Here is a 16,555-nt window from a genome sequence, read left to right as displayed (position 1 = left end):
ATTTTACTATCAGAAAAGAACTCTCCTAAGTACAAATTCCTTCCATCACTGACTTTTCCTAGTTAAGGAAAAGAGCATCTAATCCTTGCCCTAATTCTCATTCTTTTTCCAGTCGAGGCTCATCCTACTCAGTGTGTGTGTATGTGTGTGTGTGTGTGTGTGTGTGTGTGTGTGTGTGTGTGTGTGTGTGTGTGTGTTCAGTTGCTAAGTTTTGTCTGACCCTTTGCAACCCCATGAACTATAGCCCACTAGGCTCCTCTGTCCATGGGATTCTCCAAGCAAGAATACTGGAGTGGGTTGCCATTTCCTTCTCCAGGGGATCTTCCTGACCAGATAGCAATGAGTAATAGCTCCTGGCTACTCCTGCCAAGGCTTGACATTAAACACACATCACATGCTATGAGTTGCAAATGAAGTTTATTATGCAGACACCAAGACCACAGCACTTTAGACACAGAGCCAACAAGAGGGTTATATACACAGAAGCATGTTTCCCTGGGGGCACCACCAGGGGAAAGGCACAGGCTTTGAGATGGGGTGCTCAACAGAATACCCTCTGGGAGAAGGACCACCGAAAGGGCAATTGCAAGAAGGGGCAGGGAATGGGGGCAGGGCTGGAAGCACAAACCTAAACAATGCAGACTCTTCCCCTTGGGACAGAGGGTGTTACTGGCTCCAGCTGATTGGTTAGCTGGTTTTTGAAAATATTTCAAAAACCATAGATGGGCATCCCTTTGCCCCACAATGCCGTGAGAGGTGGATAACAAGATCTGACTTGCTGTCAGTTAGATATACAGAGACAGGCATTCTGGAGGGGGAGGGTCAAGGGCGGGTTCCATCCTTATCTGAATGAGAAGGTCACGCTGGAACTGCCACCTTCACATGAGCCAGAACCACCCCTCTCAGAGCCATAACCGCCTCCTCCAGAGCTGGACCCTCCTCTGGAGCCGCCTCCAGAGCTGCGTTTTCCTCCAGAACTGTATCCTCCTCCAGAGCTATAGCCTCCTCGAGATCCGCCTCCAGAGCCATAGCTCCCACCACCGCTTCTGGAACCAGATCCTCTGCCTCCAGTGCTGTAACTGCTGCTTCCAGAGCTGAATCCTCCTCCAGAACTGGACCCTCTACCTCCAGAACCAGAACCTCCAAACCCAGCCCTGGAGGCCACGCTTGAAGAAATGCTGCTGCTCGTCACAGCTGCAGAGAGACAGACAGCATTACACCTCAGTTACAACTGCCTCGGCGCCTCTGCCCCACTCCACCCCCAGGACAGGACCACTCCCCCGCCCCCTGCACTTACACACAGTCACGTTGCTGCTGAGGTCTCCAGACATCCTGCCAGAGAGAGAGAGAAAATAACTCTGGGCAGAGCACTTAGCGACTCTGCATACACGGTTTTACAACTTCCACCTACGACCACCCATGTCAACCTCAAAACTCAGCCACCACGGCCTCACACAGCCTACTTTCTTTGGTGCTGCCAGATGACAGAGATGGGGACGGGCCCCATATTTCCACACAGTCTCGTACCCCAAGTCATCTCAATTTCTTGCTCTGATAAAACTGATCGAAAGCAAATTCACTTCTGAACTGGCAACCCATTGTTTTATTTAAATCTGTCTTAGGGAGTCTGATATGCAGAATCCAAGCCTCACCAGAAATTCTCAAATGAAGACTCTTCTGTGAACATTCAATTCAGAGAGAAGTGCGACTCTGTACAGCCTCCCTGTCCTGCACTCCCACCCCGTCCTCCCCTACTTCATCTGAATTCTTTCCCACTTCATCTTGCAAGCTGGGGAGAGGAGGCCCGGCCTCCAGACAGGTACCCAGCAGCAGCCCGAGCAAAGCCAAAGCCGCTCCCTTTCTGTAATACTGGCTCTCTGGTGGACCGAGGGGCTTTTCCCGTCTAATTGCTTCAGCCAGACTGAATCACCAGGGGTACTGAGGACACTAACAAAGGTCTTAGACCACAGAGGAAGGAAAGGCTCCCTTTGGGAGGTTAACACATGGTTCTGTATGTCACTCAAGAAACTGCAAAGAGCTAGATCTGGTGCCTGCTCTGTGGGCATGCCCCAGCCAGGCAGCACCTTCCAACCCACAACATCCCGCCCTGGGTCACAAGGTGGAAGAAGATGCCACAAACCCTGCAGACCCAGAGGTGATGTTTCAGATTGTCAAGAACTAATCTGTGTTCACACCATCAGTTTTCCCTTTCAGAAAAGAGAAATATTAATTTACTGGTTCATTTAATTTAAAATTTAATCTGCCTTGTTAGTCATTCCTCACTGAGAAGCCTACAGCTCTGCAGCGCTGCTCTGTGTCCTGAATCTCTCCAGTGATGTCAGCTCTCAGCTGTCAGAAGGCCCTGCCCCTCCCTCTGCTTTCTCTGCCTCCACCTCCAGCCCTGGCTCCAGGAGAGGAGAAGGTGGACCAGGGTACCCTCTGGCTTCCTGGGGCCCCTCACCTGCACTCCTCGCCCTCTAGCAGCTTGCGGTAGGTGGCAATCTCCACATCCAGGGACAGCTTGGTGTTCATCAGGTCCTGGTAGTCACGCAGCAACCGGGCCAGGTCCTCGCGGGCTTTTTGCAGAGCCTCTTCCAGCTCACTCAGCTTGCTCTGGGCGTCTTTGAGGGCATTCTCTCCCCGCTGCTCAGCATCTGCAATGGAGTCTTGTACACTCTTACACTAGGAGAGAAGTAGAAAAGGTTTCTGTTGGGACAGGAAGTGCAATCTGTCTTGGCAGAGGAGGAGAGGGAGGGAGCAAGAATGTGCAGAAGCCAGGATCACTGGCCTTGGAAGTGTGTCACCAGAGAATTAATGCAAGTTACAAACAACTTGCTAAGACTTGCTGCTGTCTCTGAGCCTCTGTCTTCCTAAGTCCCCTTTGACTGGACCCTTAACCCTTTCCCCATCATGACCTTTGATGCTCACAACCTAGGACCAGAGTTGTTACCCCATTTTACAGTTGCAGGTGCAAACACTGGTGTGAATGGCTTCATAGAACTTCTGTTGCTTGTGGAGTCAGTTCTCTGCCCCACATTACCTCTTCCAGAGCTAATGTCCAAACCTGGCCAACCCCCTGCAGCACTCCCCACCCCTGCATCACACAGCCAGCTGTGCAAAGAGGTACAAATGGGAGGTGACACCTGTGATCTTTGATGAGCCATGACCTCTAGCTTCGTAAGACACTGTTCCATTCACCCGTGAAAGCGAACAAAAAGTTAACACAATTCTTTCCCTGCACTTAATCCCTACTTGAGAATGAGTCTTGAAAGTGAAAGCTGCTCAGTCCTGTCTGACTCTTTGTGACCCCATGGACTACACAGTCCATAGAATTCTCCAGCGGATCTTCCAAACCCAGGGATTGAACCCAGGTCTCCCACATTACAGGCAGATTCTTTACCTGCTGAGCCACGAGGGAAGACCAAGAATAATGGAGTGGTTAGCCTATCCCTTCTCCAGCAGATCTTCCCAACCCAGGAATCAAACCAGGGTCTCCTGCATTACAGGTGGATTCTTTACCTACTGAGCTATCAGGGAAGCCCCAAGAATGTCTCTTGATCACTCTAAAATTGTTCTAAGTCTTAATTATGTCAAGCCCAAGGTTTTTGTGATCACCATACACTATATTAGAATTTCTCTCTCTCTCACTCACACACACACACACACACACACACACACACACACACACACCTGCACACAACCTCCCACCCCACCCTGAGCTGCACTCAGCCAGGAGAACTGTAGCCATCCTAGGGCACAGACCCCACCTGCTTCTTCACTTGAGCAATCTCCCCTTGCAGCCTCTGGATCATGCGGTTCAGCTCGCTGATCTCCATCTTGACCTCCTTCAGGCTGTCTCCATGCTTTCCAGCAGTTATCCTGAGCTCCTCATACTGCATAGGAAGAGGAGGAGTGTTGCAGTTTGGAGAAAGTTCAAGTTGAGCCAAGAAAGTCTGATCTGACCAGGGAGGGTCAATCAAGTTGAGTGGGAGATGGAGGACCAGTGCCATACTTGACTGAGGGCATTTGGGATACTACAGACACCCTTTCTTGGGAATGATGCCCAATTTCCACTAGACAAATCCAATAACCTTATTGTACACTTATTGGCTGGGCTGGAACGCAGCTCATTAGAAAGAGCTGCGGCTCTCCCTGCCCACCCAGAACGTGCCTTGCTGTGGTACACCGCCTCGGCCTCGGCCTTGCTCCTCTGGGCAATCTCCTCGTACTGGGCCCGGACCTCAGTGATAATGCTGTCCAGATCCAGGCTGCGGTTGTTGTCCATGGACAGGATGACGGTGGTGTCGGAGACACTCTGTTGCATCTGGGACAGCTCCTGCAACACAGGGAAGGTCTGGCCGTGACGTCCCTGCCCACAGCCACAGGCAGTGAGGAGGAATTCCCCTCCCCCGGTCCCAGGGAAATGCAGAATCTCAGACTATGTACTGGGTGGGACATAAAGTGATATAGCCACCATTCCCAGTCAGGTAGTACTGAGAATTACGGGGAGGGGTCTGCATTTCTGAGCCTCCTAGTTAACAGCCTTCACCATTTATGCAGCTTAATAAGTGCCCCCAGAAAGAAGCCATTTGATGGCAAATGCCTTAAATTGTACTTCCTGTTGCAGAAGTCATGTGTGTGCACTTGGGCAGGGAAGGGGGGAGTACATTATATTTTGACCTCTGAAATATATTGGATATAAGAAGAAAAACAGGGTGAGTCTCTTCCTAAGGGGAGCTGGGGTGAGGGAATTTGTCCTAATGGAGCTTTACTTCCTGTGACATCAGAGGAGAAAGTTCCTCTCCTCCAAGACCTACACCAAAGAAGCTTCCAGTGGCCTAGATATTGGTCAGTTGAAGTCAGCCACCCATAAACCCCACCCACAGCCCCTTTTCCCCAGTGGGAGAGGACTTCCTTTGGGGTGAAGGGTAGGTAGCAAGGGTCCATTTAAGAGCAGCCTACTTACTGCATCAAAGAGCATTTTTGTGAACTCCACTTCCTGTCTCAGCAAGTCCACCTTGGCCTGCAGCTCCACCTTGTTCATGTAGGCATGGTCCACATCCTACAGGGAAGGTCAGGGTCTCTGATGAGGCTCACAGCCCCCTGTCCCCACCTTGCAGTGCTTTGTGTATGGGCCTCTCTACCACTCCTCCTCCCAGTCCCTGTCAGCTGCTCTCCAAAATCCCAGGTACCTCAGATAATCCACAACCCTACAGGACCTCATTCCCCATGACATCCACAGTGCATCTCTGCAGGGGGCTACATGCCCATGTCACTGCTCACACTCCCCCAAGACCATCAGAGCTCTGATGGGACCGAGCTTTGTCAACCATTCTCTCCTTCCTGCTTGAGATGCTCTGTGTTTCCACCAAAGAGCATAACAGACTCTGTGGCTTTTAACAGTCCCCAACTCTCCCATCCTATCTATCCATCCCACCTCTCCTGGATTTCACACCAAAGCTTCTGCAGAAACCAGGTTGAGAACCCACACTTCTGCCTTCAGGCTCAAACCTTTGTCAGCCCAACTGACTACATCTTTAAGCAGGCAATCTAAGGAAGTCCCATGCCTTCCTCGGCCCTTTAGAAAAAAAATCAAGTGCTTTCTATGGTCATAGCTTTCAAGATCCAATACAGTCCTTGAGTAGGTAATTGATGGTAAGTGTCCTAGCAAAAGTGCAGAAATTGCCTGAAGCTTGAACTACAGAGACACCTTTATTTCCAAGAGAACCAGCCATGGATATGCTTCGCCCTTTCTCTGGCTAGTGCTTTTTTCACTCAGAGGTGTGCTCCAGCCTGTCCATCTAGGCATGATGGGCTTTGATGCATCCTCACTCCCACCCCAACCATGACATCCTCTCATTCACCTTTTTAAGTGTCACAAACTCGTTCTCAGCAGCTGTGCGCTTGTTGACTTCATCCTCATACCTGTTGGTACCCAAGGACACTGCAGTTAGATTAGTACTAGTTTGTTTCCCTTTTTCTTCTTCTTTTCCTACTGGATTCACCCAAAATACTCCATTTCCTGGGACTATTAAAAAAACACTTTTGTCTAAATTGAAATGATGATAATCCAGATGAGGATGCTTTCCTATATATTAACCATCAAACTTGTCAAAAACACGATCTCTAAAGCCCTAAATGTCTCCCTCCCAAACAATCAGCAAAGATACAGAAGGTTCTCCCCTTTATCCCCACAAATACAACTGGGAGATGAGTGGTTTTCTGGGGCAATGATTGGATGGGCTCAAATCAATGTTTATGTCCACTTAGTTTTTACTCTGCCACTTACTTCTTCTTAAAATCCTCAACAAGATCCTGCATGTTGGTCAGCTCTGACTCTTGTGACATTCTTTCTGAAGAAAGCTTGTCCAAATAACTTTGCAGTTGGCTGATGTACCCCTGGAAGAGGGGTTCCAGGTTGGTGGTACGGGTGCCCACATCGATTTGTTGTAGCAGTTCCCATTTGGTCTGCAGCACCTGGTTCTGCTGCTCCAGGAATCGTACCTGTGGGGACCAGAAGGGGAGCACATGAGCTCTGGGTTGTCCTTCCCACCAGCAGGCCAGGGTCAGCTCTGATTCTCCTTCAGGAGATAGGGAAAACCACGTGGCTTCATCGTCACCGGCTGCATGCCGGATCATGCCAGGCCGAGCTTCTGAGCTCTCTGTCTCCACACTTGGAAAGTTCTGTAGGCTCCTAAATGTTACATCTGGCACTCTCCATGCAGAGAACTCTTTTTTCCTACTTTCCCACCCACTATTTCGTTTGCAGCTGCTTTCAAATCTCCATGCCATCTCCCCCACCCTGATCCTACTTGAATTCCCAGCAAATGTCCCATAAATCCTGGGGAAAATCAAAAGCAAGCTTTCACTGGCACTGCTCCTAAGGGCTATGAGTATAAGGGCAAGGTTCCTCCATCTGGTTTTTAAGAGCCTTGTAAATTTCTTAGACAGGTTCCTCTGCCTTGAAATGGGAGAGAACCCTATCACACTCCAAAGTGACATCAATTAAAAACTTTGTGGTTCATAAAACTAAGAAAGCTTCTCTTGAAGGCAGAAATTTCACTCATTCCTAAATAGATATTTCAGGCTTAGCTTCGCAGAATTTAATAGAGCAATAACTCCTAGAGAAGGAAGAACAGTCTCAGAAGACATTTTACCCATCCCCTCTAAAACGTTTGGCTTGAAATAGTCCATTTCTTGTCTGTGTCAGGTTTTTTTTTTTTTTATGATTTTCAGAATTTTCCGTTAGTATTGTTTGTTTAGGCTGAGACAATAAAGCCAAAGTCACAATTAATTCCCAACCGCAGACTATTATGGAAGATGGAGGCCATGAAGCCTGCATCTTTCCCCTATGGATACTGCCGATTACCCAGAACAGTGTGACCGCACCTGCTGCTGCTAAGTTGCCTCAGTGGTGTCCGACTTAATGCGACCCCATAGACGGCAGCCCACCAGGCTCCCCAATCCCTGGGATTCTCCAGGCAAGAACACTGGAGTGGGTAGCCATTTCCTTCTCCAATGCATGAAAGTGAAGAGTGAAAGTGAAGTCGCTCAGTCCTTTCTGACTCAGCGACCCCATGGACTACAGCCCACCAGGCTCCTCTGTCCATGGGATTTTCCAGGCAAGAGTACTGGAGTGGGGTGCCATTGCCTTCTCCATACTGCACCTATGGCTCCTTAAAAAATGAATCTCTATCATTTGCTTTTCAATTAGCACTAAAAGCAGGGCATCCTGAGCCTCAGAGGAAGCCAGCTTCTCACGACTCACCTTGTCGATGAAGGTGGCAAATTTGTTGTTGAGAGCTTTGATCTGCTCCCGCTCCTGAGACTTCACGTTCTGTATCTCTGGGTCAATTTTCACATTGAGAGGCTGCAGGAGGCTCTGGTTGATAGACACTTCGTGGATACCTCCACCAGGGAATCCTCCAGGTCCGAAGCCACCAGGACCCCCAAAGCCACCAGGACCCCCAAAACCTCCAAAGCCACCACCACCTCCAAAGCGGCCTCCACCAAAGCCGCCGCCACCAAAACTGCCTCCTCCAAAGCCACTGCCTCCTCCAACGCCGAGGCCGCCTCCAAAGCCACCTCCTCTGCCACCAAATCCTCCATAGGAGCCAAAGCTTCCACCTCCTCCAGCCACGCTAATGGAGGTGCTCCTGGACCCTCCAAGGTTAACGAGACTTCGACTGCTAAAGCCACCTCCGCCGAATCCGCCTCTGCCGAAGCCCCCGCCGCCACCGCCATGGCGGCTCAAGCAGGAGAAGCTGGTTCCTGATCGCCGGCTTCCACCGGAGACCACAGCCGAGCCGCTGCTGAAGCCCCGGAATCCTCCTCCACCTCCTCCTCCTCTTCCTCGAGACTTGTAGGAGATCTGACAGCTCATGATGCCTTTGCCCGGAGAGGGAAGTTGCAGGTTCCCGAGAGGAGATCCAATGGGAGACTGGATGCTGCTGTTGGAAGACTGTCATGGTCCCCTTTTATACCGGCCAACTAGGTGTTGGTGAGCATGGGTGTGGGCCCAGGTATGCAAGGGTTTGGTCTGCCTGGAAGCTGCTCCTGGTGAGTGATTATCAAGCTAATAGCCATTTAAAAATCTATTAATCAGCTCCATCCCAGAAGTTGCTTTGATTGCAAACTTCTGTTTATCTGAGCATCTGTCACGCCATTTGATTTTTGTAAAATCATCAAAAGAGGAGGTAAGGATGAGAGTTTCTCAATCTGGAAAAGAAAAAAAAAAAAAAGGGCATTCTGCAGAATGCTGCTCCATGCTCTGGACCAATCCAAGGGAGGCCAGCTGCCCCTAGGGCCTCTGGAAGCTCGCCACCCGGTTCTGCTGATGGAAGAGATGACAGGCTTAGAGACTTCGGAGCCTCCTCAATACTAGCCTCAGTGTTCCCCCTTGCTTTTTCTTCTGTGCCAGGAAGAGTCTCAACAGGGGATTTTTCAGAGCATGAATGCAATATGGGGAAACACACAACTTCTCACAGAAAGAAGTTGACCAAGGATGCTTCAAAAGAGTTGTCATTTTGGGGGCTTCCCTGGTGGTCCAGTGGTTGAGATTTTACCTTCTAATGCAGGGGGTGAGGGTTCGATGCCCTCTCAAGGAGCTAAGATACCACATGCCTCATGGCCAAAAAGCCAGAACATAAACAACAGAAGCAATACCTTAACAAATTCACTAAAGATTTTGAAATTTTAAAAAAAAGAAGAAGAAAATAAAGAAAAAAAGTTGCCATTTTGCAAAATATCTTAACTATTCCCTTCCCATGCCACACCAGGACTCCACAGTAGCCAGTCACTGAGAAGAGGAGAATTTTCCTTCCTGTAACCAGGTCTTTATAACTATCAACTCCATGATTTTTCTACATGAAAACCCAGAGAATGGGGGGCTTCAGGGAAGTTCCTCTGTCCCTGGGTTTGTCTAACTCTGGGTACCCAATGAAAGATTGCAATCATAGGCTTTATGCAACTCCAAGATCCAAGTGTACATTGATTCAGTCATTTAGTGATCATGTATTACTCGGTGATCATGCTAAGCAGTTTGGAAGCTGGGCTCTTAAATGATACCCAGAGGTGGATGAACATCAGAAGACCCATCAAGTCACCAAGTACACAGAGTCTCCATGCTTAAACTCAACCAAGGTCCTTCCTTGGTCTACATGGCCATATACATAGGGGATGCAGTATGCAGTACTAGAATTGAACTTAATGTCAAACATTCTGAATTTGAGTCCCCAGTTTTCCCATTTACTGGCTCTGTGACTTTGAATTAAATGCTAAGGTTCTGTATTCTTACCCATAAAGTGGGAAGTTCATTCGAACTGTTTTGAAAACCATGACATACGATACAAGTGTTAGGTCTCATTACTGTTTTGGGTGAAATATAGATATCTTCTTTTCCTTTCACCCTTAGCATCTTATTCTCCCATCTGATGGCTATGACTGTGCACCTCCACAACCATGCCACAAGTTACAGATTTCCCTAGGATTTCTCAGATCCTAGGGCAGAGTTAGCATAAAAGAGTGTAAAAACATACGCTTTGAGACTAAGTCCCAGTTTCATTGTATTTGAGTTAAATGACCTTGGATAATTCATAATACTCTTGAAGTCTTGGTTTCCTCATCTATAAAAGTGAGTAAGAAGAAGAACATAGCTATTGTAAAAGCAGAACAAGATAAGCTCATGTGCTATGCATAGTTCTTAAAATAGCAGAAACTCAATAAGTATTATTTACCTTCTCACACCCCTTCTCCCAAATCTCCAATCCTAAGTCTCAACTAAGTGGCCAAAGTAGGGAAGAGATGACTGACACTGAGCTATTCAGGATATTTGGTTCCCATTAAGACAACACTGAAATGAGTAAATGAATGTGTCTGCTTGACTTTTTTTCCCCAGTCTGGCTTATATAATCATGCATATAAACCATAGGCTAAAAGCTTTAGAGTGAACCTCAATCCAATGTCAAATGTTACCTGCAGGTATCTGAACAATGCCCTAATGGTCCATTACACCACTGAGGCTGTGCCAAGGCCATACCAGCCTTGGTGGGGTTGGGCGCTGGGGTTCTTAATCCTCCAAGAAGGAAAGGATCAAACATCTGTGGAGCCTCTACCATGCTCCAGGCTTGTGCCAAGCACACCGCCTCGCCTCCATGCTCTACTGCTCTGTAATTCACCCCGACTGACTCTCCCTCCCATGCTCACTGCAGGGCAGCTTCTCTTTCTAGGTCTATTTGCCAGGTTTTGAAAGTCAGGTTTAAGAAGGAAGCACCCTCCTCTTCTCTTGAAACATGAAGGGTAGAATTAATGCAGATTGTATGCTTTAGAACATATTTTATCTCCATCTTAAATTTTACATTTTATATAATCTGAATATGCTTTTCTAGATAACCTGTTTTGCATTCTTTAGGGCAATGAAATCCAAGTTAAGACTGTTGGTTCTGGTTATGATTTTGTGACTGACTTCCATACAGCCCTCAATCTCTTCATCTATAAAATAAGAACATTTATCCTAGATGCCTAGTGGGCCAGAACAACACCAACCTCTTGGTATAAAGGGTTTCAAGCTTTGCTATCTCTGAGAACAGAACAGGGATCCTGTAGGATAAAGTCCTTCTGGCTCCTCAATTCTTCTTTCAAAGAGTTGCCGGCAAGCCCAAGCCTCTAAGTGTTTAGTTTTTCAAAAGCACATTCTTTGGCCAGTGGAACAGAAAAGCAAACCGCAGTGTTAAGCAAAAACGGGGTGAACTGTTTAGCCAGTGGGAAATTGGTATGGATGCTAACCTCAGATTCTCCCACTGAAACTTAATTTCCCCCTCCCTAAACTCCCGTACCTGCCTGTGTATCTCTGTTACAGTCACATCACCGTCCTCCTTGGGTTACATTGAGCTGCATCCTTGGGCTTCCACAGGGAAGAATATCATCCCCCTTCCTGCTACTGTGGCCTCAGATGTCCCTTGCAGTTCTAGTATTCTAATTGGGAATTTTCTGATTTCCAGCAGATCTGTCCAGACAATGCAAGGTTACACATCCCAGCTTTGTTTTCCATAGACTCAACCAATAGTTGAATGAACTCAGCTCCTGTTCATTCATGCTACCTACAAGTCACTGGACGTGTGCCTTGTGGGCTAAAATGCTATCTAGTTAATACTATCACTCCAAAGTGTGTGCCTGTGTGTTCTCATCCATAATATGTCTTCATTCACACAGAAAGAGCCAAAAAATGGTCTTCATGAAAAATTCATGTTGTCCCCATCCCTTGTTCCAGCTAAGCTATTTTCTAAACTAAGTTCTCCCCCTTCTCTGGCATCAATATTCTTGCTTACCCATTATCCATATAACCAGCCTGATATGGAAGGATAAGACAACCATCAAACTCCCTCTCCCATCCCGGTTAAGATTTCAGGAAAATAGAGTCATCATCATTATACTACTCACTGCTTCCCCACAGTTCAGAGATTTCCCCGGATTTTCCCAGATTAAATCTGCCCCCCTCCATCTTCCTCAACCCCTCACTTTTGGGAAGCCTTCCTACTAATCCTAGATTGCACTGCTGCCATTCACAGCTACAATTCACCTGCTGTGCCTTTACCTGGGAACCTGCCATTTCTTCAGCAGTTCCCTATGCCAAGTGCCCACTGGAAGATGCTTCCATTCGGATGCTTTCAGCCCACACTTTTCCTCCTAACCCCAGCTTCCATCTCAATCCTTCCCCATCATTTTAAGCTGCCCCCATCTTTTGTCTCTTTCAAGGCTCCTGTGTTGGGTTGGCTCAGAATAATACTGGGAGGAAGAAAGTGAAGAAATACTGTCCCCCTTTTAAAAAGTGAGAGAGAGAAAGAGAAAAGCATGGCGGGAAAAAAGTGGAATTGTAGAAGACCAAATTCAAGAGACTCTTGCTCTTCAGTCTAGCAACAAAATTCTATGAGATGCCTTCAGAACTGTAAGCACTGGGATTCCTTGTTTTGGAAGAAATGGCCAAAGGTCTTGATTCTAGTTGGTACCTTTGCTACAGGAATTTTTATCAAGAGGGGGAAAAAAAGAGGATAATTGCTCAAAGCTCTCTGGACAGTTTTTTACTTTCCCCATCAAAAGCCATGGGTCTTCCAAACTCTTCTTTTTTCTCTTCCCAAAACTTTACTTGGAAAACCTATCAAGCCTACGTAACATCCATTAGAAGAGCAAATTAACATCCATATTCCATTGTAACATTTGCCATAGCTCTTTATTTATATAAGTATTAATTTTTTTAACTCTTGACACTTTTGAGAGTAACTTACTCTCAGATTATGAAATTTTACCTTCAAATATTTCCTCATGCAACCTGAAGAATAACACTATTTTGCTATATAAGAGTGACACAATGATTGAATTCAGGAAATTTAACAGTGGTATGTCATTTTCTGATATATGGTCCATATTCAAAAATTCTCCCCTTATTCCAATTCAGTCCTTTATAGCTTTTTTCCTTTTTAACTCAGGATCCAGTCCAAGATCTCACATTCTATCAATTTGTCTAGAGACAAACTCTTCTTTAAAAGCATTTTCAGTTCAGTTCAGTAATTCTGAAAATTCAAGTCATTGCTGAAGAAGCAGTGACTGTTTACTGGAGCTAGTACAGTCACTCATGCGAGATGTATTAAATTCATGACACGAATTATATTTTTATGAGCCTTAGACACACTTAAATTCATGAAGCAAGTTATATTTTTATGAGCCATAGCTCACATACTGAACCCATCAGGCATTCAAAGCAGCCTATTTGTCCCTATTTAGCAGTACTTTTATAAGGTAAGCAGTTTAATGAACTGGGAAGACCGTGTTTAGTTGTAAAGGTCAGGTCTGTCTGCCAGAAACCAGCCATGTGACTTTGGCATGTCTCCTCTCTTACCAGACTTCCCTCTTCTCACCTGTGGACTGAGGGGTCTAGAAACCAACAGGAATGGGAAGAACATCACATGTGGGGTCAGAGAAGCTGCAGCCAACTGATTCCAGAACTTCGGGGCAACCCTTCGCCTTTCTGAGTCTTGATTTTCTTGTCTGTAAAGTCAGTAGTCCCCAACATTTTTGGCATCATGGAGCGGTTTTGTGGAAGACAGTTGTTATGTGGATTTGATTCAAGTGCATTACATTTATTGTGCATTTATTCCTATTGTTATTTATTTATATTATTATTACATCAGCTCCACCTCAAATCATCAGGCATTAGATCCCAAAGGCTGGGGATCCCTGTGTAAAATGGAGTCACTGGATTACAGACCCCTACGTGCCCCCCCCCATTCAGAAGTCAGTTTGTGCTTCAAACCAACTGTTTGTGCTTCAGTTCAGTTCAGTCGCTCGGTCATGTCCAACTCTCTGTGACCCCATGAATCGCAGCACGCCAGGCCCCCCTGTCCTTCACCAACTCCCAGAGTTTACTCAAACTCATGCCCATCAAGTCGGTGATGCCATCCAGCCATCTCATCCTCTGTCATCCCCTTGTCCTCCTGCCCCCAACCCCTCCCAGCATCAGGGTCTTTTCCAATGAGTCAGCTCTTCGCATGAGGTGGCCAAGGTATTGGAGTTTCAGCTTCAGCATCAGTCTTTCCAGGACTGATCTCCTTTAGCAGGAGGTAAAGCCCTGACTGCTGAAGCCAACTCTGGGGGAACTTGGAAATCAAAATCCACACTCTGCTTTCAATAAGTTTTCTCACAGAGGAGCAGGGAGGCAATAGCAGCAGAAAAGCAGATGAAACACAGCCAGAGAGGAGGAAGAAGGGCAAGTATCTATGACTTCAGCTAACAAAGGGAGTTTTAGCATCAGGAACACCTGCCAGGTTGAGCAACTAGGATCTGAATGGCACAATTTTCTTATGTCTTGATTCTCCACTGTGAGTTCCTTCAGAGTTTATATTCTGCTTTTCAAAGGTACCTAGAAACAAAGTTGATTGATAAACTTTGGGCTTCCCCAGCAGCTCAGCAGTAAAGAATCCGCCTGCAATGCAGGAGCCACAGGGGACCTGAGTTTGATTCCTGGGTTGGGAAGATCCCCTGGAGGAGGGCATAGCAACACTCCAGTATTCTTGTTGGGAAAAATCCCATGGACGGAGGAGCCTGGGGGGCTATAGTGCATGAGGTCACCAAGAGTCGGACACAACTAAAGCGACAGAACAGCGTATCTCTTTGAAATAACCTTTCACTAAGGCATAATCTATTAGGTACAAAATAAGCTACAGGGATGTGGGGAATATAGCCAATATTTTGTCATAACTATAAGTTCAATATAACCTTTAAAAGTTGTGCATCACTGTATTATACACCTATAACATATAATATTGCACAGCAACTATACTTCAATAAGAAATAAAAACACTACTGACGGTTCATTTTAAAGAAGGAAACAAATAGCATTTCATCACCTCCAAATTCTGACTCTAGCAGCTAAAATTCAAGTTTACTCCTTCTCCTTTTATTCTTTCTCTCTCCTTGGTGTCAGAGCTTACCAGCAGAGCCGGGAGCAGGTGGAGGACTTGACCTCTTCTTCTAGGACTCCACATTAGCCATAAAACTTCTTCTTAACGATTTTGAGGAAAATGTAATTAATTAATTTAAAAATGTTTTAGATTCAGAAAAGAGTCTGTCTGAGATCTGAAGTCCCCCGGATGTAAAATCTCCAGAATCTTTCTCTTTTGCGGGGGGTAGGAATATCTTTGCCCTTTCTGGCACTTCCCTGATGCCCTGATTGTTTAGGTTTTCTACTTTGGAGTGAGGGTGGATTGGGGAGAGTCTGTACAGAGCCCACCTTCCCCACCAGCCCTCCACAACAGGACCTCAACTGACTCTTAAACACTAAAGTGTAAGATGCTGAGGGTTTCCTGGGCTCCATTTTCCAGGGTGGGCCCACACTGCCACGCCCTCAGTTCAGGGCCCATCCTCTGAGACCTGTTACTATAGCCATGGCATGGGTTCACTGTCCATACATTGGGTGCCCCCAGAGGGCCAGGACAGTGTCTGTACTTTGCTCTGCAGGTTTAACTCGATGCCATTTACTCTGAAACAGAAATACGCTTCTCTGGTAAGAAAAAGAGATGATGTGTGGATACTAAGTTGCTTTAGTCGTGTCCAACTTGGTGTGACCCCATGGACTGTAGTCCACCAGGCTCCTCTGTCCATGGGATTCTCCAGGCAAAAGTACTGGAGTGAGTTGCCATGCCCGCCTCCAAGGGATCTTCCTGACTCAGAGATAGAACCCACGCCATTGGCTCTGAAACAGAAATGACATTTCTCTGGTAAGAAAAAGATGACAGTGTCAGACTTTTGTGCTGGGATATTGAGGAAGTGTTGTCTCGGCAAGTCCCTGGAGGCACATCATTGCCAACATTTTCCCTTGTCCTATTCTGTGATTCTGAGCAATCACAAGTCCCCTTGTCCGTGGGCAACAGAGAGGAGTGTCAAGTGTGGCCAAGCGAATCTCCCTGGAGACCCCTTCCCTCTTGGGCAGTAGATGCAGCATCCGGAGTTACTGGCCCTTGGAGGGGACAGGAGTAGTTTGTTACTTCGTTTGGCCTCCCTAGCAGGATCTTAAATATCTCCCATCCCACAGCACTTTGTCCTTCATGGGATGTTGTTTACGTTCCTGGTCTCCAATCTACTAACAGTTCTATGTGATGAGAATTATTACAGATGCGGAAACAGAGGCATGCGGGGAGGTCTGCTGTAATGACACAGGGCTGATGCCCAGGACACGTTTTGTTTTGTTCATCACTGGGATCCCAGCATCTCTCCAGATACCAGAGGATCCGGGTCAGTCCACCTCCTCCTGCTCATGTCAGATTTCCCTTTTGCTGAAAAGCTTTTGCTGATCCATCCCAGAGGTGCTACTCCCCCTAACGTTGTGCTCCTTCACTTTGTCACACCTGTGCCCTATATCCATCTGATTTCTTAGCGCTGATTTCTCAAGTGCTCAAGCCATGTTTATGGGTCTTCAGCCCACAAACTCCCAAGCTGGGATATTAAACTGGAGCCCATGGAGCTGTCCATGGGTGGGCTCTGGGCAGTTCTGGCAAAACTGGCTGCT

At 46.9% G+C, this 16,555-nt stretch overlaps 1 protein-coding gene across 1 annotated transcript; it reads right to left on the bottom strand.

Moving 5' to 3' along the window:
* Positions 1 to 841: 841 nt before the first annotated feature.
* On the bottom strand, positions 842 to 8,383 carry KRT2 (keratin 2). The gene is made up of 9 exons (XM_061122578.1): positions 7,769 to 8,383; positions 6,290 to 6,504; positions 5,865 to 5,925; positions 4,967 to 5,062; positions 4,172 to 4,336; positions 3,768 to 3,893; positions 2,462 to 2,682; positions 1,298 to 1,332; positions 842 to 1,194 (listed from the first exon to the last, which is right to left on the bottom strand). Exons 1-9 carry the CDS (start codon positions 8,381 to 8,383, stop codon positions 842 to 844), a joined length of 1,887 nt encoding a protein of 628 aa, XP_060978561.1.
* Between the last annotated feature and the right edge of the window lie 8,172 nt (positions 8,384 to 16,555).

The sequence above is a fragment of the Dama dama genome, chromosome 3, assembly GCF_033118175.1.
Source record: "Dama dama isolate Ldn47 chromosome 3, ASM3311817v1, whole genome shotgun sequence".
Classification (NCBI taxonomy): Eukaryota; Metazoa; Chordata; class Mammalia; order Artiodactyla; family Cervidae; genus Dama; species Dama dama.
Note: the sequence above shows the minus strand (reverse complement) of the source record. Positions and strands in the feature narration are given on the sequence as shown.